We start from the raw sequence: 20538 nt of genomic DNA, 5'->3' as shown, positions 1-20538 counted from the left end.
TCTACCTCTACTACCTGTTCTACAGGTCAGTACCTCTACCTCAACTACCTGTTCTACAGGTTAGTACCTCTACCTCTACCTCTACTACCTGTTCTACAGGTCAGGACCTCTACCTCTACTACCTGTTCTACAGGTCAGTACCTCTACCTCTACTACCTGTTCTACAGGTCAGTACCTCTACCTCTACTACCTGTTCTTCAGGACAGTATCTCTACCTCTACTTCCTGTTCTACAGGTCAGTACCTCTACCTCTACTACCTGTTCTTCAGGTCAGTACCTCTACCTCTACTACCTGTTCTACAGGTCAGTACCTCTACCTCTACTACCTGTTCTTCAGGACAGTATCTCTACCTCTACTTCCTGTTATACAGGTCAGTACCTCTACCTCTACTACCTGTTCTTCAGGACAGTATCTCTACCTCTACTACCTGTTCTACAGGTCAGTACCTCTACCTCTACTACCTGTTCTTCAGGTCAGTACCTCTACCTCTACCTCTACTACCTGTTCTACAGGTCAGTACCTCTACCTCTACTACCTGTTCTTCAGGTCAGTACCTCTACCTCTACTACCTGTTCTACAGGTCAGTACCTCTACCTCTACTACCTGTTCTACAGGTCAGTACCTCTACCTCTACTTCCTGTTCTTTAGGTCAGTATCTCTACCTCTACTTCCTGTTCTACAGGTCAGTACCTCTACCTCTACCTCTACCTCTACTACCTGTTCTACAGGTCAGTACCTCTACCTCTACTACCTGTTCTACAGGTCAGTACCTCTACCTCTACTTCCTGTTCTACAGGTCAGTACCTCTACCTCTACTACCTGTTCTACAGGTCAGTACCTCTACCTCTACCTCTACTACCTGTTCTACAGGTCAGTACCTCTACATCTACTTCCTGTTCTTCAGGACAGTACCTCTACCTCTACTACCTGTTCTACAGGTCAGTACCTCTACCTCTACTACCTGTTCTTCAGGTCAGTACCTCTACCTCTACCACCTGTTCTACAGGTCAGTACCTCTACCTCTACTACCTGTTCTACAGGTCAGTACCTCTACCTCTACCTCTACTACCCGTTCTACAGGTCAGTACCTCTACCTGTACTACCTGTTCTACAGGTCATTACCTCTACCTCTACTACCTGTTCTACAGGTCAGTACCTCTACCTCTACTACCTGTTCTACAGGTCAGTACCTCTACATCTACTTCCTGTTCTACAGGTCAGTACCTCTACCTCTACTACCTGTTCTACAGGTCAGTACCTCTACCTCTACTACCTGTTCTTCAGGTCAGTACCTCTACCTCTACTACCTGTTCTACAGGTCAGTACCTCTACCTCTACTTCCTGTTCTACAGGTCAGTACCTCTACCTCTACTACCTGTTCTACAGGTCAGTACCTCTACCTCTACTACCTGTTCTACAGGTCAGTACCTCTACCTCTACTACCTGTTCTACAGGTCAGTACCTCTACCTCTACTTCCTGTTCTACATGTCAGTACCTCTACCTCTACCTCTACTACCTTTTCTACAGGTCAGTACCTCTACCTCTACTACCTGTTCTACAGGTCAGTACCTCTACCTCTACCTCTACTACCTGTTCTACAGGTCAGTACCTCTACCTGTACTACCTGTTCTACAGGTCAGTACCTCTACCTCTACTTCCTGTTCTACAGGTCAGTACCTCTACCTCTACTACCTGTTCTACAGGTCAGTACCTCTACCACTACCTCTACTTCCTGTTCTACAGGTCAGTACCTCTACCTCTACTACCTGTTCTACAGGTCAGTACCTCTACCTGTACTACCTGTTCTACAGGTCAGTACCTCTACCTCTACTACCTGTTCTACAGGTCAGTACCTGTACCTCTACTACCTGTTCTACAGGTCAGTACCTCTACATCTACTTCCTGTTCTACAGGTCAGTACCTCTACCTCTACTACCTGTTCTACAGGTCAGTACCTCTACCTCTACTTCCTGTTCTACAGGTCAGTACCTCTACCTCTACCTGTACTACCTGTTCTACAGGTCAGTACCTCTACCTCTACTACCTGTTCTACAGGTCAGTACCTCTACCTCTACTACCTGTTCTACAGGTCAGTACCTCTAACTCTACCTCTACCTCTACTACCTGTTCTACAGGTCAGTACCTCTACCTCTACTACCTGTTCTACAGGTCAGTACCTCTACCTCTACTTCCTGTTCTACAGGTCAGTACCTCTACCTGTACTACCCGTTCTTCAGGTCAGTACCTCTACCTCTACTACCTGTTCTACAGGTCAGTACCTCTACCTCTACTTCCTGTTCTACAGGTCAGTACCTCTACCTCTACCTCTACTACCTGTTCTACAGGTCTGTACCTCTACCTCTACTACCTGTTCTACAGGTCAGTACCTCTACCTCTACTACCTGTTCTACAGGTCAGTACCTCTACCTCTACTACCTGTTCTACAGGTCAGTACCTCTACCTCTACTACCTGTTCTACAGGTCAGTACCTCTACCTCTACTACCTGTTCTTCAGGTCAGTACCTCTACCTCAACTACCTGTTCTACAGGTTAGTACCTCTACCTCTACCTCTACTACCTGTTCTACAGGTCAGGACCTCTACCTCTACTACCTGTTCTACAGGTCAGTACCTCTACCTCTACTACCTGTTCTACAGGTCAGTACCTCTACCTCTACTACCTGTTCTTCAGGACAGTATCTCTACCTCTACTTCCTGTTCTACAGGTCAGTACCTCTACCTCTACTACCTGTTCTTCAGGTCAGTACCTCTACTACCTGTTCTACAGGTCAGTACCTCTACCTCTACTACCTGTTCTTCAGGACAGTATCTCTACCTCTACTTCCTGTTATACAGGTCAGTACCTCTACCTCTACTACCTGTTCTTCAGGACAGTATCTCTACCTCTACTACCTGTTCTACAGGTCAGTACCTCTACCTGTACTACCTGTTCTTCAGGTCAGTACCTCTACCTCTACCTCTACTACCTGTTCTACAGGTCAGTACCTCTACCTGTACTACCTGTTCTTCAGGTCAGTACCTCTACCTCTACTACCTGTTCTACAGGTCAGTACCTCTACCTCTACTACCTGTTCTTCAGGTCAGTACCTCTACCTCTACTTCCTGTTCTTTAGGTCAGTATCTCTACCTCTACTTCCTGTTCTACAGGTCAGTACCTCTACCTCTACCTCTACCTCTACTACCTGTTCTACAGGTCAGTACCTCTACCTGTACTACCTGTTCTACAGGTCAGTACCTCTACCTCTACTTCCTGTTCTACAGGTCAGTACCTCTACCTCTACTACCTGTTCTACAGGTCAGTACCTCTACCTCTACCTCTACCTCTACTACCTGTTCTACAGGTCAGTACCTCTACATCTACTTCCTGTTCTTCAGGACAGTACCTCTACCTCTACTACCTGTTCTACAGGTCAGTACCTCTACCTCTACTACCTGTTCTTCAGGTCAGTACCTCTACCTCTACCACCTGTTCTACAGGTCAGTACCTCTACCTCTACTACCTGTTCTACAGGTCAGTACCTCTACCTCTACCTCTACTACCTGTTCTACAGGTCAGTACCTCTACCTGTACTACCTGTTCTACAGGTCATTACCTCTACCTCTACTACCTGTTCTACAGGTCAGTACCTGTACCTCTACTACCTGTTCTACAGGTCAGTACCTCTACATCTACTTCCTGTTCTACAGGTCAGTACCTCTACCTCTACTACCTGTTCTACAGGTCAGTACCTCTACCTCTACTACCTGTTCTTCAGGTCAGTACCTCTACCTCTACTACCTGTTCTACAGGTCAGTACCTCTACCTCTACTTCCTGTTCTACAGGTCAGTACCTCTACCTCTACTACCTGTTCTACAGGTCAGTACCTCTACCTCTACTACCTGTTCTACAGGTCAGTACCTCTAACTCTACCTCTATCTCTACTACCTGTTCTACAGGTCAGTACCTCTACCTATACTACCTGTTCTACAGGTCAGTACCTCTACCTCTACTACCTGTTCTACAGGTCAGTACCTCTACCTCTACTTCCTGTTCTACAGGTCAGTACCTCTACCTGTACTACCCGTTCTTCAGGTCAGTACCTCTAACTCTACTACCTGTTCTACAGGTCAGTACCTCTATCTCTACTTCCTGTTCTACAGGTCAGTACCTCTACCTCTACCTCTACTACCTGTTCTACAGGTCTGTACCTCTACCTCTACTACCTGTTCTACAGGTCAGTACCTCTACCTCTACTACCTGTTCTACAGGTCAGTACCTCTACCTCTACTACCTGTTCTACAGGTCAGTACCTCTACCTCTACTACCTGTTCTTCAGGTCAGTACCTCTACCTCAACTACCTGTTCTACAGGTTAGTACCTCTACCTCTACCTCTACTACCTGTTCTACAGGTCAGGACCTCTACCTCTACTACCTGTTCTACAGGTCAGTACCTCTACCTCTACTTCCTGTTCTACATGTCAGTACCTCTACCTCTACCTCTACTACCTTTTCTACAGGTCAGTACCTCTACCTCTACTACCTGTTCTACAGGTCAGTACTTCTACCTCTACCTCTACTACCTGTTCTACAGGTCAGTACCTCTACCTGTACTACCTGTTCTACAGGTCAGTACCTCTACCTCTACTTCCTGTTCTACAGGTCAGTACCTCTACCTCTACTACCTGTTCTACAGGTCAGTACCTCTACCTCTACCTCTACTTCCTGTTCTACAGGTCAGTACCTCTACCTCTACTACCTGTTCTACAGGTCAGTACCTCTACCTGTACTACCTGTTCTACAGGTCAGTACCTCTACCTCTACTACCTGTTCTACAGGTCAGTACCTGTACCTCTACTACCTGTTCTACAGGTCAGTACCTCTACATCTACTTCCTGTTCTACAGGTCAGTACCTCTACCTCTACTACCTGTTCTACAGGTCAGTACCTCTACCTCTACTACCTGTTCTACAGGTCAGTACCTCTACCTCTACCTCTACTACCTGTTCTACAGGTCAGTACCTCTACCTCTACTTCCTGTTCTACAGGTCAGTACCTCTACCTCTACTTCCTGTTCTACAGGTCAGTACCTCTACCTCTACCTGTACTACCTGTTCTACAGGTCAGTACCTCTACCTCTACTACCTGTTCTACAGGTCAGTACCTCTACCTCTACTTCCGGTTCTACAGGTCAGTACCTCTACCTGTACTACCTGTTCTTCAGGTCAGTACCTCTACCTCTACTACCTGTTCTACAGGTCAGTACCTCTACCTCTACTTCCTGTTCTACAGGTCAGTACCTCTACCTCTACCTCTACTACCTGTTCTACAGGTCAGTACCTCTACCTCTACTACCTGTTCTACAGGTCAGTACCTCTACCTCTACTACCTGTTCTACAGGTCAGGGCCTCTACCTCTACTACTTGTTCTACAGGTCAGTACCTCTACCTCTACTACCTGTTCTACAGGTCAGTACCTCTACCTCTACTACCTGTTCTTCAGGTCAGTACCTCTACCTCAACTACCTGTTCTACAGGTTAGTACCTCTACCTCTACCTCTACTACCTGTTCTACAGGTCAGGACCTCTACCTCTACTACCTGTTCTACAGGTCAGTACCTCTACCTCTACTACCTGTTCTACAGGTCAGTACCTCTACCTTTACTACCTGTTCTTCAGGACAGTATCTCTACCTCTACTTCCTGTTCTACAGGTCAGTACCTCTACCTCTACCTCTACTACCTGTTCTACAGGTTAGTACCTCTACCTCTACCTCTACTACCTGTTCTACAGGTCAGGACCTCTACCTCTACTACCTGTTCTACAGGTCAGTACCTCTACCTCTACTACCTGTTCTTCAGGTCAGTACCTCTACTACCTGTTCTACAGGTCAGTACCTCTACCTGTACTACCTGTTCTTCAGGTCAGTACCTCTACCTCTATTACCTGTTCTACAGGTCAGTACCTCTACCTCTACTACCTGTTCTTCAGGTCAGTACCTCTACCTCTACTTCCTGTTCTTCAGGTCAGTATCTCTACCTCTACTACCTGTTCTTCAGGTCAGTACCTCTACCTCTACTACCTGTTCTACAGGTCAGTACCTCTACCTCTACTACCTGTTCTTCAGGTCAGTACCTCTACCTCTACTACCTGTTCTACAGGTCAGTACCTCTACCTCTACCTCTACTACCTGTTCTACAGGTCAGTACCTCTACCTCTACTTCCTGTTCTACAGGTTAGTACCTCTACCTCTACTTCCTGTTCTACAGGTCAGTACCTCTACCTCTACTACCTGTTCTTCAGGTCAGTACCTCTACCTCTACTACCTGTTCTACAGGTCAGTACCTCTACCTCTACTACCTGTTCTACAGGTCAGTACCTCTACCTCTACTACCTGTTCTACAGGTCAGTACCTCTACCTCTACTACCTGTTCTACAGGTCAGTACCTCTACCTCTACTACCTGTTCTACAGGTCAGTACCTCTACCTCTACTACCTGTTCTTCAGGTCAGTACCTCTACCTCTACTTCCTGTTCTACAGGTCAGTACCTCTACCTCTACCTCTACTACCTGTTCTACAGGTCAGTACCTCTACCTCTACTTCCTGTTCTTCAGGTCAGTAACTCTACCTCTACCTCTACTACCTGTTCTACAGGTCAGTACCTCTACCTCTACCTCTACTTCCTGTTCTACAGGTCAGTACCTCTACCTCTACTACCTGTTCTACAGGTCAGTACCTCTACCTCTACTTCCTGTTCTACAGGTCAGTACCTCTACCTCTACTACCTGTTCTACAGGTTAGTACCTCTACCTCTACTTCCTGTTCTACACGTCAGTACCTTTACCTCTACTACCTGTTCTACAGGTTAGTACCTCTACCTCTACTTCCTGTTCTACAGGTCAGTACCTCTACCTCTAATACCTGTTCTACAGGTTAGTACCTCTACCTCTACTACCTGTTCTACAGGTTAGTACCTCTACCTCTACCTCTACTACCTGCTCTACAGGTCAGTACCTTTACCTCTACTACCTGTTCTACAGGTTAGTACCTCTACCTCTACTTCCTGTTCTACAGGTTAGTACCTCTACCTCTACTTCCTGTTCTACACGTCAGTACCTCTACCTCTACTACCTGTTCTACAGGTTAGTACCTCTACCTCTACTACCTGTTCTACAGGTCAGTACCTCTACCTCTACTACCTGTTCTACAGGTCAGTACCTCTACCTCTACTACCTGTTCTACAGGTCAGTACCTCTACCTCTACTACCTGTTCTACAGGTCAGTACCTCTACCTCTACTACCTGTTCTACAGGTCAGTACCTCTACCTCTACCTCTACTACCTGTTCTACAGGTCAGTACCTCTACCTCTACTACCTGTTCTACAGGTCAGTACCTCTACCTCTACTTCCTGTTCTTCCTGTTCTTGCTGTTTGGGGTTTTAGGCTGGGTTTCTGTACAGCACTTTTAGATATCAGCTGATGTAAGAAGGGCTTTTATAAATAAATTTTATTTGAATCAGGTGAGCACTATGGAATATGGCATCAGGTAGCCGAGCGGCTGGACTCTTGGTCCATCAACCGAAAGGTAGCTGGATCGAATCCCTGAGCCGACAAGTTGAATAGTCTGTTGATGTGCCCTTGAGCAAGGCATCCCTAACTGCTCCTGGAAGTCTCTCTGGATAAGAATGTCTGCTAAGTGTAAAATAGATCAATGGAATACCATCACATCTGGTGTGTATTCGACAAGGGAAAAGTTCGTGAACTTTCACATGCCATGTGAACTTTCTACTCCATATAGTAAGAGTAGCAAAGTCATTTTCAGTTAGAATGTTGTCGCTAAAAAGCCTAACTAATCCATGCCAAAATTAGCTATTTGCGGCTTCACCCGTAACATTTTGGCTTCACCCCCCCACCCTTCCCCCCCTCTCTCTCCTCTCCTCTCCTCCCCTACTCCCCCTTCCTTCCTCTCCCTCCTCTCCTCACCACCCCTACTCCCCCCTTCCCCCCTCTCTCCTCTCCCACCTCTCCTCTCCTCATCACCCCTACTCCCCCCTTCCCCCTCTCTCCTCTCCCTCCTCTCCTCTCCTCACCACCCCTACTCCCCCCTTCCCCCTCTCCCCTCTCCTCTCCTCTCCTCACCACCCCTACTCCCCCCTTCCCCCCTCTCTCCTCTCTCTCCCCCCTTCCCCCTCTCCTCTCCTCTCCTCACCACCCCTACTCCCCCCTACCCCCCTCTCTCCTCTCCTCTCCTCAACACCCCTACTCCCCCCCCTCTCTCCTCTCCTCACCCCCCCCTCTCCCTCTCCTCCCCCAGTATGGCCAGGCAGCGTGGTTTCCGTGGGACCTACTGTTTCCTGGTCCCCTACCTGGTCTGCTTCCTGTGGTGTGAGTTCTCTGTGGTGCTGCTCCAAAACTCTTCCCCCGTGGGGCTCATCCGAACCTGCGTTGCCTACTTCCTGTTCCTGTTTGCCTTGCCCGTGCTGGCCGTGGGGCTGGCTGCCATGGTCCTCATCCAGCTGATCAAATGGTTCCTGGAGCTGGAGCTCACCAAGGTGATGATTGGTCGGCAGGTTAAGAGACATGCACGCAGTACATAACGTTTTAAAAACACGATGGGGATAGCCCAATAAAGTCAATGACTTGTTTCTGTTGTGTTCCCAAATGGCGATACGATAACTTTATTGTTCATTTGTATTTGTTTCACTTAGTGCGGTCAGTTTACAAAATACACAAATCAACACACTATAATACCACTGTAATGCCACTATAATACCACTGTAATACCACTATAATACCACTGTAATGCCACTATAATACCACTGTAATGCCACTATAATACCACTGTAATGCCACTATAATACCACTGTAATACCACTATAAATCCCCTATAATACCACTATAATACCACTGTAATACCACTATAATACCACTATAATACCACTGTAATACCACTATAAATCCCCTATAATACCACTATAATACCACTGTAATACCACTATAATACCACTGTAATGCCACTATAATACCACTGTAATGCCACTATAATACCACTATAATACCACTATAAATCCCCTATAATACCACTATAATACCACTGTAATGCCACTATAATACCACTGTAATGCCACTATAATACCACTGTAATGCCACTATAATACCACTATAATACCACTGTAATACCACTATAAATCCCCTATAATACCACTATAATACCACTGTAATACCACTATAATACCACTGTAATGCCACTATAATACCACTGTAATGCCACTATAATACCACTATAATACCACTATAAATCCCCTATAATACCACTATAATACCACTGTAATGCCACTATAATACCACTGTAATGCCACTATAATACCACTGTAATGCCACTATAATACCACTATAATACCACTATAAATCCCCTATAATACCACTATAATACCACTGTAATGCCACTATAAATCCCCTATAATACCACTATAATGCCCCTATAATACCACTGTAATACCACTATAATACCACTGTAATGCCACTATAATACCACTATAATACCACTATAAATCCCCTATAATACCACTATAATGCCCCTATAATACCACTATAAATCCCCTATAATACCACTATAATACCACTATAATACCACTATAAATCCCCTATAATACCACTATAATACCACTATAAATCCCCTATAATACCACTATAATACCACTATAATACCGCTATAAATCCCCTATAATACCACTATAATACCACTATAATGCCACTATAAATTAATACCACTATAATACCACTATAATACCACTATAATCCCCTATAATACCACTATAATACCACTATAAATCCCCTATAATACCACTATAATACCACTATAAATCCCCTATAATACCACTATAATACCACTATAATACCACTATAAATCCCCTATAATACCACTATAATACCACTATAATACCACTGTAATGCCACTATAATACCACTATAATACCACTATAAATCCCCTATAATACCACTATAATACCACTATAAATCCCCTATAATACCACTATAATACCACTATAATACCACTGTAATGCCACTATAATACCACTATAATACCACTATAATACCACTATAAATCCCCTATAATACCACTATAAATCCCCTATAATACCACTATAATACCACTATAAATCCCCTATAATACCACTATAATACCACTATAAATCCACTATAATACCACTATAATACCACTATAAATCCACTATAATACCACTATAATACCACTATAAATCCCCTATAATACCACTATAAATCCCCTATAATACCACTATAATACCACTATAATACCACTATAATACCACTATAATACCACTGTAATGCCACTGTAATGCCACTGTAAATCCCCTATAATACCACTATAATACCACTATAATAACACTATAAATCCCCTATAATACCACTATAATACCACTATAATACCACTATAATACCACTATAAATCCCCTATAATACCACTATAATACCACTATAATGCCACTATAAATTAATACCACTATAATACCACTGTAATACCACTATTATCCCCTATAATACCACTATAAATCCCCTATAATACCACTATAATGCCACTGTAATACCACTGTAATGCCACTATAATACCACTATAATGCCACTATAATAACACTATGACACCACTATAAATTCCCTATAATGCCACTATAATCATGGTAGTCTGACTTGGGACAAATGTCCACATTGCGTTGGTTAATAAAGTTTCTTCTCCTTCTAATCCTCAGATGATTGTGACGCTGGCCGTGTGTGCAGTGCCGGTGACACTGAGGCTGTGGACGCGCTTCGGCCTGTCGCTCATGGACGTGTTCCACTCCATGTCGCAACGCGGCGCCGTCAAGCTCATCCTATGCTGCGTCACTATGGTGATGCTGTTCTTCTGGACGTACGTCTACCATTCAGAGGGACTGCAGGTAAAGAGGAAGGGGGAGGGGTTCATTCTATAAATATTTGAAAGAGGCAGGTGACTTATAAATGCCTTAAGGTTTTTCCTTCTCCTGCACTTTTCTCTTGTCTTTTAAACCCTCATCACATTGTTTTGTATTTCCTTGTGTGCAAATAAATAATACAGTAATTTAAAAAGACAAAAAAAAGGGTGGGGGGGAAGCAAGACATACAGTGAACTCTAAAAGTATTTGGACAGTGACACATTTTAGATTTTTCTGACTCTGTACTCCAGCACTTCGGATTTTAAATGCAAAAATTACTTCAAGGTTAAAGTGCAGACTGTCAGCTTTAATTTTAGCGTATTTACATCCATATCGGGTGAAACGTTTAGAAATTACAGCACTATTTGTACATAGTCCACCCCATTTTAGGGAACCAAAAGTATTGTGAGTAGTAAAAAGTGTAGTATTTGGTCCCATATTCCTTGTGACTCTACAAACTTGTTGGATACATTTGCTGTTTGTTTTGGTTGTGTTTCAGATTATTTTGTGCCCAATAGAAATGAATGGTAAATAATGTATAGTGTCATTTTGGAGTCACTTTTATTGTATGTAATAATATAATGCGTTTCTAAACACTTCTACATTAATGTGGACGCTACCATGATCTCGGATAATCCTGAATGAATCCTGAATAATGATGAGAGAGGAAGTTACAGACACACAAATATCCTACCCCCAAGACATGCTAATCTCTCACCATTACAGGAGAGGTTAGCATTTTGGAGGGTGGCTATGATATTTGTGCGTCTGTAACTTCCTCACTCATCATTATTCACGATTCATTTAGGACTATCCGTAATCATGGTAGCATCCACATTATTTACAATAAAAATGACTCCAAAATGACACTATACATTATTTACCATTCATTTCTATTGGGCACAAAATAATCTGAAATACGACCAAAACAAACAGCAAATGTATCCAACAAGTTTGTAGAGTCACAAGTTCTAGGAATATGGGACCAAATACTACACTTTGTACTACTTTAATACACATATAAGTGAATTTATCCAAATACTTTTGGTTCCCTAAAATGGGGGGGGACTATGTGCAAAATGTGCTGTAATTTCAAAACAGTTCACCCGATGAAAATACCCTCAAATTAAAGCTGTCAGTCTGACCTTTAACCTCTTAGTCATTGTATCATTTCAAATCCAAAGTGCTGGAGTTCAGAGCCAAAACAACAAAAGTATTGAGACAGTAACATGTGTTACTGTCCCCAATACTGTTGGAGCTGATTCTATTACAGTGATGTGAATGTATCTCTGGATGGGACGTAACTGGGACTGTACAAGACTCGCTTTTTACTGGATGGGACGGTAACTGGGGCTGTACTTGGCTCTCTGTTTACTGGATGGGACGGTAACTGGGGCTGTACTTGGCTCTCTGTTTACTGGATGGGACGGTAACTGGGGCTGTACTTGGCTCTCTGTTTACTGGATGGGACGGTAACTGGGGCTGTACTTGGCTCTCTGTTTACTGGATGGGACGGTAACTGGGGCTGTACTTGGCTCTCTGTTTACTGGATGGGACGGTAACCGGGGCTGTACTTGGCTCTCTGTTTACTGGATGGGATGGTAACCGGGGCTGTACTTGGCTCTCTGTTTACTGGATGGGACGGTAACCGGGGCTGTACTTGGCTCTCTGTTTACTGGATGGGACGGTAACTGGGGCTGTACTTGGCTCTCTGTTTACTGGATGGGACGGTAACTGGAGCTGTACTTGGCTCTCTGTTTACTGGATGGGACGGTAACTGGAGCTGTACTTGGCTCTCTGTTTACTGGATGGGACGGTAACTGGGGCTGTACTTGGCTCTCTGTTTACTGGATGGGACGGTAACTGGGGCTGTACTTGGCTCTCTGTTTACTGGATGGGACGGTAACTGGGGCTGTACTTGGCTCTCTGTTTACTGGATGGGACGGTAACTGGGGCTGTACTTGGCTCTCTGTTTACTGGATGGGACGGTAACTGGGGCTGTACTTGGCTCTCTGTTTACTGGATGGGACGGTAACTGGGGCTGTACTTGGCTCTCTGTTTACTGGATGGGACGGTAACTGGGGCTGTACTTGGCTCTCTGTTTACTGGATGGGACGGTAACTGGAGCTGTACTTGGCTCTCTGTTTACTGGATGGGACGGTAACTGGAGCTGTACTTGGCTCTCTGTTTACTGGATGGGACGGTAACTGGGGCTGTACTTGGCTCTCTGTTTACTGGATGGGACGGTAACTGGGGCTGTACTTGGCTCTCTGTTTACTGGATGGGACGGTAACTGGAGCTGTACTTGGCTCTCTGTTTACTGTGTGTAGAGATGGCTAAATGCACTCCACTGATTTAATTAAATGTCATATTTAATTGAATGATATATTTGATTTGATTTAATGATATATTTGATTTGAACCTTTAATTGTATTGAATGAAATGTAATGTTGATGTTTAGGGGTATAACTCTACATTGACCTGGAGACAGTACGGACAGCTGTGTGGTCCTCCTGCCTGGAAGGTGAAAGGTGTGGCTCAGACACAGATCTTCTGTACACACCTGGACGGACACCAGGTACATCACTTAAACACTCTGACACCAGGTACATCACTTAAACACTCTGACACCAGGTACATCGCTGAAACACTCTGACACCAGGTACATCACTTAAACACTCTGACACCAGGTACATCACTGAAACACATTCTGACACCAGGTACATCACTTAAACACTCTGACACCAGGTACATCACTTAAACACTCTGACACCAGGTACATCACTTAAACACTCTGACACCAGGTACATCACTTAAACACTCTGACACCAGGTACATCACTTAAACACTCTGACACCAGGTACATCACTTAAACACTCTGACACCAGGTACATCACTTAAACACTCTGACACCAGGTACATCACTTAAACACTCTGACACCAGGTACATCACTTAAACACTCTGACACCAGGTACATCACTTAAACACTCTGACACCAGGTACATCACTGAAACACTCTGACACCAGGTACATCACTTAAACACTCTGACACCAGGTACATCACTTAAACACTCTGACACCAGGTACATCACTTAAACACTCTGACACCAGGTACATCACTTAAACACTCTGACACCAGGTACATCACTTAAACACTCTGACACCAGGTACATCACTTAAACACTCTGACACCAGGTACATCACTTAAACACTCTGACACCAGGTACATCACTTAAACACTCTGACACCAGGTACATCACTTAAACACTCTGACACCAGGTACATCACTTAAACACTCTGACACCAGGTACATCACTTAAACACTCTGACACCAGGTACATCACTTAAACACTCTGACACCAGGTACATCACTTAAACACTCTGACACCAGGTACATCACTTAAACACTCTGACACCAGGTACATCACTGAAACACTCTGACACCAGGTACATCACTGAAACACTCTGACACCAGGTACATCACTTAAACACTCTGACACCAGGTACATCACTTAAACACTCTGACACCAGGTACATCACTTAAACACTCTGACACCAGGTACATCACTGAAACACTCTGACACCAGGTACATCACTGAAACACTCTGACACCAGGTACATCACTTAAACACTCTGACACCAGGTACATCACTTAAACACTCTGACACCAGGTACATCACTTAAACACTCTGACACCAGGTACATCACTGAAACACTCTGACACCAGGTACATCACTTAAACACTCTGACACCAGGTACATCACTGAAACACATTCTGACACCAGCTATACTGTATGTATAGGGAATAGTGTGCCATTTCGAACTAAACCTTTTTGTAATTATTCTTTTTTTTTTTTAATCCCAGGTGACATGGACCGGTAGGTTCCGGCAGGTGCGTGTAGCGGAAACTGAGAACGGAGCCCAGTCCGTCATCAACCTGCTGCCGGTGTTCATGGGAGATTGGCTACGCTGTCTTTACGGAGAGACCTATCCTAAATGTGACCCGCTGCGGAACAACTCCACCAACACCTCCACATCCTCAACGGCCAACTCCAACACCCCCGACGCCACAGCAACCGTCGCTAATGCTAACCTCACCGTCGCCGACTACGCCAACACCACAGTGCTTGGAGTTGCCGTGCCGACGGCCGTCCTCCTCCAGCAGCAGGAAGAGGAGGAGCTATGTGTGATCAAGGCTTTGGCCAAACACACGTGTCACGTGAAGCGCTACGACAGCTATGTGTTGGAGGTAAGAGATACAGACAACGTTTACATTTTTAGCCTGGCTTTTACGTTTACATTTTAGTAATTTAACAGACGCTCTTCTCCGGAGCGACTTACAGAATTGAGTGTATATATTTTACGTCCTTTTTTCGTACTGGTCCCCCGTGGGAATCGAACTCACTTCCTGTTGTTGCAAGCGCCCTGTTCTACCCACTGGGCCCCACGGGACCGGGACCTTTAATCAGTTGTAGATTTACTCTGTGTTTTATGATGTGGTATTTATCCACTTTTACTGCTTTTAATTTTATTGTTATAATGTAAAGTGTGATTTAATTTTTATGTACTTTAATCAAAGTTTGATATGATTTGAGGTGGGGGTGGGGATGCCCGAGGAAGACGGGGTGCCAGAGGACCCGGCCAGAGACATCAAACTGGTGGCCAGTCATGAGTTCAGACAGGTAAACCCTATTCCTTAAGGACTGATAGAACCCTGTTCTAATGATGACATTATTAACCTATTACTGTTGGTGTTGTCCACAGCCATGTATTTACAGAGTTTAGCCTTTCATAGTGCATAAACCTCACTGTCCTAACTCTCTAAATACATGGCTCTGTTGTTATCTAGGTGCACTCATTAAATTATGTTTAATTAAAATGATTAACCTATTAAAAACTGGGGTCTCCCGAATGTAAAATGTATCCATGCATTTGTTAAAAGGCCTAAATGATTATGCTAAATGATTAAATGATGAAGCTGTTGGTGTTGTGTAGGTGTTGCTGCGCCTGCAGCCCGGCAGCCTGGTGGAGTTCAGCACTACGTTGGAGGGTCGTCTGGGGGGCCAGGTCCCGTCCTTCGAGCTGAAGGCCATCTACTGTCTGGACTGTGACTCCTCCCTTCTGACCGCTGCCGGACAGGTAATATATAATAATAATAATATGCCATTTAGCAGACAATTCTATCCAAAGACACTTAGTCATGCTTGCATACATTTTACACATGGGAGGCCCCGGGAATCGAACCCACTATCCTGGCATTGCAAGCTCTACCAACTGACTTACAGTGTCTGTACTTGTTTCTGCAGGTAAAGATAGAGAGAGACTGGAGACGGACCACCCTCAACTCCGTCAAGTTCGCATTCGACTTCTTCTTCTCTCCCTTCCTCTCGGCACGTATCGACGTGTGACAGGACGAGAAAGGAGAGAAATGTAGTGACGGGGGGAAAAATACAAGAGGAATGGATGGATAGAAGGATTTCAATTCAATACAACTTTATTTTGTCCTGGAATGTTTTAACGTGTACAATAGTTTGCCTTGGACCCCCCCCTTCCTGTCCTAAAGGATCAACGTGTGACCAACCAGTAGTGGAAGAGACAGTGGCAGCCATTTTTCAAAATGGACTAGGGTAAAAAATAGGAAATGGATGAATAAAGGAATTCAATTCAATACAACTTCATTTGTAGAGCAACTTAGTGATTAAAGGGATGGATTGATGGACAGATGGACGGAGGTGTGAAAAGGGGCGTGTCTCTGGTTGGAACACCTGAAGGGAGCGGTTGCTACAGTTACTCAGATGCTGCTGTTCTCTTCTGGAAGCCATTTTGTATATTTTTTTTTTTCACGAGGTGGCTTGTTACCACGGCAACGAGCTGCGGCAGCATTTTTACGACGGGATGGATGGTTGGGTCAGATTGTATCTAATCGGGCAGAAACACCCGGAGAGCTGAAATCAAATGAGGAAGTGGGTCGTCTGTAAACTGCATTACCTGAATGTATCTCCACTGGAAGCTGTCGTTTTTCAACGGGAAACAGTTCACCAATAGCTAGAGTGGTCTTTAAACGGGGAAACTGGAGGAAGACGCTAGGGAATAATGGTGAATGAAGATTTCAGAGGAACAGTCCTTACAAATATAGTATTAAGAGTTGTGTATTTAACTGTCTTTAGGAACACACTCATGACTTGTGTATGTAGAATATGTAGCATATCTATAGATCTATATTGTACTACAACTACGTAATCTGTCTGTCTGTCTGTCTGTCTGTCTGTCTGTCTGTCTGTCTGTCTGTCTGTCTGTCTGTCTGTCTGTCTGTCTGTCTGTCTGTCTGTCTGTCTGTCTGTCTGTCTGTCTGTATTTGCAGTGGTTTATCTGAAATGTAGCACTTAGTAACTTTTGGATGTTTCCCAGCAAGCACATACCGTTCTGAAAACCATATGTTAACCAGAGTGGCACAGCGGTCGTAAGGCACCGCATCTCAGCGCTAGAGGCGTCACTACAGACCCTGGTTCGATCCGGGGCCTGTATCACAACCGGCCGTTATCGTGAAGTCCCATAGGGCGGCGCTCAATTGTCCCAGCGTCGTCCGGGGTTTGGCCGGTGTAGGCCGTCATTGTAAAATAAGAATGAGTTCTTCAGTGACTTGCCTAGTTAAATAAAGGGAAGGAAAACATCTTAGAGCTTGGTGAGAGTGTGTTTGTCCTGTGGTTATATTGCACACAACTTCCCAATAACGTTTCCTACAGGTTTCCTCATGGTTCTATTTAGTAATGTTCTCAAATTTGTTCAGAGAACGTTAAGAAAAAACGTTCTTCTATGGGAATTTCAGTACTTCAGCCTAATATTTCCTACAGGTTTCCTCATGGTTCTATATAAAGTAATGTTCTCAGAACGTTCAGAGAACGTTAAGAAAAAACATTCTTCTATGGGAATGTCAGTACTTCAGCATAATGTTTCCTATAGGTTTCCTCGTGGTTTTATTTAAAGTCGTGTTCTCAGAACATTAAGAAATCTTTACATAAAAACCACAAGAAAACATTACAAAGAATGCTATGTAAAAACATTAGTATGTTCAAAGAATGTTGTAAGAATGTTATTTAAAAACATACATTCTGTTCTCAGCATCTACAAAACACTCTCTATGCACTAGCTTGTTAAGTGTGTAAATTAAAATTGGTACCTTTTTTTATAATTTACAAACTTTAAATCGAATTAGAATGAATGTTGCCGTTTCTCTTTAAAAATATTATACTGATGCAATAATGTTCTACTCAGTCACCGGATACATTCACTGTCTTACAACTGGTCAGGTCAGTATAGTGAAGCACACAGAAAGGTTTGCAAAATTCCAGTCGTTTAACCAAAATTCCCAGGTTTTCCAGTTTGGAAGATTCCCGGAATCAGGGGGGAAAGAAATCCTGGGAATTTAATTGAAAGTTACTGGAATTTTACAACCTTACACACAGATATAGACGACAACAACAACAACCATGACATGTTCAAACACGTCTTTGAGAAACTGAAACATGTTCTTGATCTATATTTGGTCCTCTCCCAGGCCAGTGTGAGGTATCAGCCGTCCGTTAGCCCTGAGTCTCAGTTTCACTGTCTGTTCCACTCAGTCACAGATTAGGTTGGTGTTTTGTAGCTTTGGCCCCGTTCACACTCAGGTTCTGCAACTGATCTACAACACATTGGACACAATGGTTGTGATCTGATGTATTTTTGTGATGCAATGAAGAGTTTGTTGCAGATCCATTGAGCCTCCACACGCTTGTTTAGTTTATTTGTGTGCAGAAAAACTCTTGTATGATACAACTGGCATCCCAACCGTTGTGTTGTACGTCAGTTGTATACGGGGCCACTGTCACGACTTCAGCCGAAGTCGGTCCCTCTCCTTGTTCGGGCGGCGTTCGGCGGTCGACGTCACCGGCCTTCTAGCCATCGCCGATCCACCTTTCATTTTCCATTGGTTTTGTCTTTTCTTCCCTCACACCTGGTTTCAATTCCATCAATTACATGTTGTGTATTTAACCCTCTGTTCCCCCCCCCCATGTTCTTGTCCGGAATTGTTGATTGTAAGAGTTTGTGCACGTTATGTCTGGCGTGCGAAGGGTTTCGTTCCATTGTATTTATTTATTGTTTTTGTTCACGGTGATTTTATTAATTAAACTGCACCGTTGTAACACAGTGTTTGCTCTCCTGCGCCTGACTTCTCTGGTGCCAGTACGCACACATTACAGCCACTGTGGTCTTGCTTCTGCTTTGCTTGCTCTTGGTCTGGACCGGGTTACTGTAAAGCTCTTCCATTAGGGTCTAGGCCGGGTTACTGTAAAGCTCTTTCATTAGGGTCTAGGCCGGGTTACTGTAAAGCTCTTTCATTAGGTTCTAGTCCGGGTTACTGTAAAGCTCTTCCATTAGGGTCTAGGCTGGGTTACTGTAAAGCTCTTTCATTAGGGTCTAGGCTGGGTTACTGTAAAGCTCTTCCATTAGGGTCTAGGCTGGGTTACTGTAAAGCTCTTCCATTAGGGTCTAGGCTGGGTTACTGTAAAGCTCTTCCATTAGGTTCTAGGCCGGGTTACTGTAAAGCTCTTTCATTAGGGTCTAGGCCGGGTTACTGTAAAGCTCTTTCATTAGGGTCTAGGCCGGGTTACTGTAAAGCTCTTCCATTAGGGTCTAGGCTGGGTTACTGTAAAGCTCTTTCATTAGGTTCTAGGCTGGGTAACTGTAAAGCTCTTCCATTAGGGTCTAGGCTGGGTTACTGTAAAGCTCTTTCATTAGGTTCTAGGCCGGGTAACTGTAAAGCTCTTTCATTAGGGTCTAGGCTGGGTTACTGTAAAGCTCTTTCATTAGGGTCTAGGCTGGGTTACTGTAAAGCTCTTCCATTAGGGTCTAGGCTGGGTTACTGTAAAGCTCTTTCATTAGGGTCTAGGCTGGGTTACTGTAAAGCTCTTCCATTAGGGTCTAGGCTGGGTTACTGTAAAGCTCTTTCATTAGGGTCTAGGCTGGGTTACTGTAAAGCTCTTTCATTGGGGTCTAGGCCGGGTTACTGTAAAGCTCTTTCATTAGGGTCTAGGCTGGGTTACTGTAAAGCTCTTTCATTAGGGTCTAGGCCGGGTTACTGTAAAGCTCTTTCATTAGGGTCTAGGCTGGGTTACTGTAAAGCTCTTTCATTAGGGTCTAGGCTGGGTTACTGTAAAGCTCTTTCATTAGGGTCTAGGCTGGGTTACTGTAAAGCTCTTTCATTAGGGTCTAGGCCGGGTTACTGTAAAGCTCTTTCATTAGGGTCTAGGCTGGGTTACCGTAAAGCTCTTTCATTAGGGTCTAGGCCGGGTTACTGTAAAGCTCTTTCATTAGGGTCTAGGCCGGGTTACTGTAAAGCTCTTTCATTAGGGTCTAGGCCGGGTTACTGTAAAGCTCTTTCATTAGGGTCTAGGCCGGGTTACTGTAAAGCTCTTTCATTAGGGTCTAGGCTGGGTTACTGTAAAGCTCTTTCATTAGGATCTAGGCTGGGTTACTGTAAAGCTCTTTTACAGCACCAGGCCTCCTGTAGGATGTGATGACTCCAGGAA

The 20538-nt window shown here is 44.3% G+C and overlaps 1 protein-coding gene across 2 annotated transcripts in view; it reads left to right on the top strand.

Annotated features, from left to right (window-relative positions):
* Positions 1–17514, top strand: part of LOC106594199 (wolframin) — a 78694-nt gene extending 61180 nt beyond the window's left edge. For both annotated transcript variants that reach the window (XM_045716323.1, XM_045716322.1), the window contains exons 13-19: positions 8316–8553; positions 10768–10953; positions 13430–13546; positions 14835–15218; positions 15565–15651; positions 15965–16108; positions 16276–17514. In XM_045716323.1, the coding sequence (XP_045572279.1) occupies positions 8316–8553; positions 10768–10953; positions 13430–13546; positions 14835–15218; positions 15565–15651; positions 15965–16108; positions 16276–16377 (1258 nt within the window). In that variant the 3' untranslated portion in view covers positions 16378–17514. The remainder of the gene's footprint in view (positions 1–8315; positions 8554–10767; positions 10954–13429; positions 13547–14834; positions 15219–15564; positions 15652–15964; positions 16109–16275) is intronic.
* The last annotated feature ends 3024 nt before the right edge of the window (positions 17515–20538 follow it).

The sequence above is a fragment of the Salmo salar genome, chromosome ssa04 (assembly GCF_905237065.1).
Source record: "Salmo salar chromosome ssa04, Ssal_v3.1, whole genome shotgun sequence".
Classification (NCBI taxonomy): domain Eukaryota; kingdom Metazoa; phylum Chordata; class Actinopteri; order Salmoniformes; family Salmonidae; genus Salmo; species Salmo salar.
Note: the sequence above shows the minus strand (reverse complement) of the source record. Positions and strands in the feature narration are given on the sequence as shown.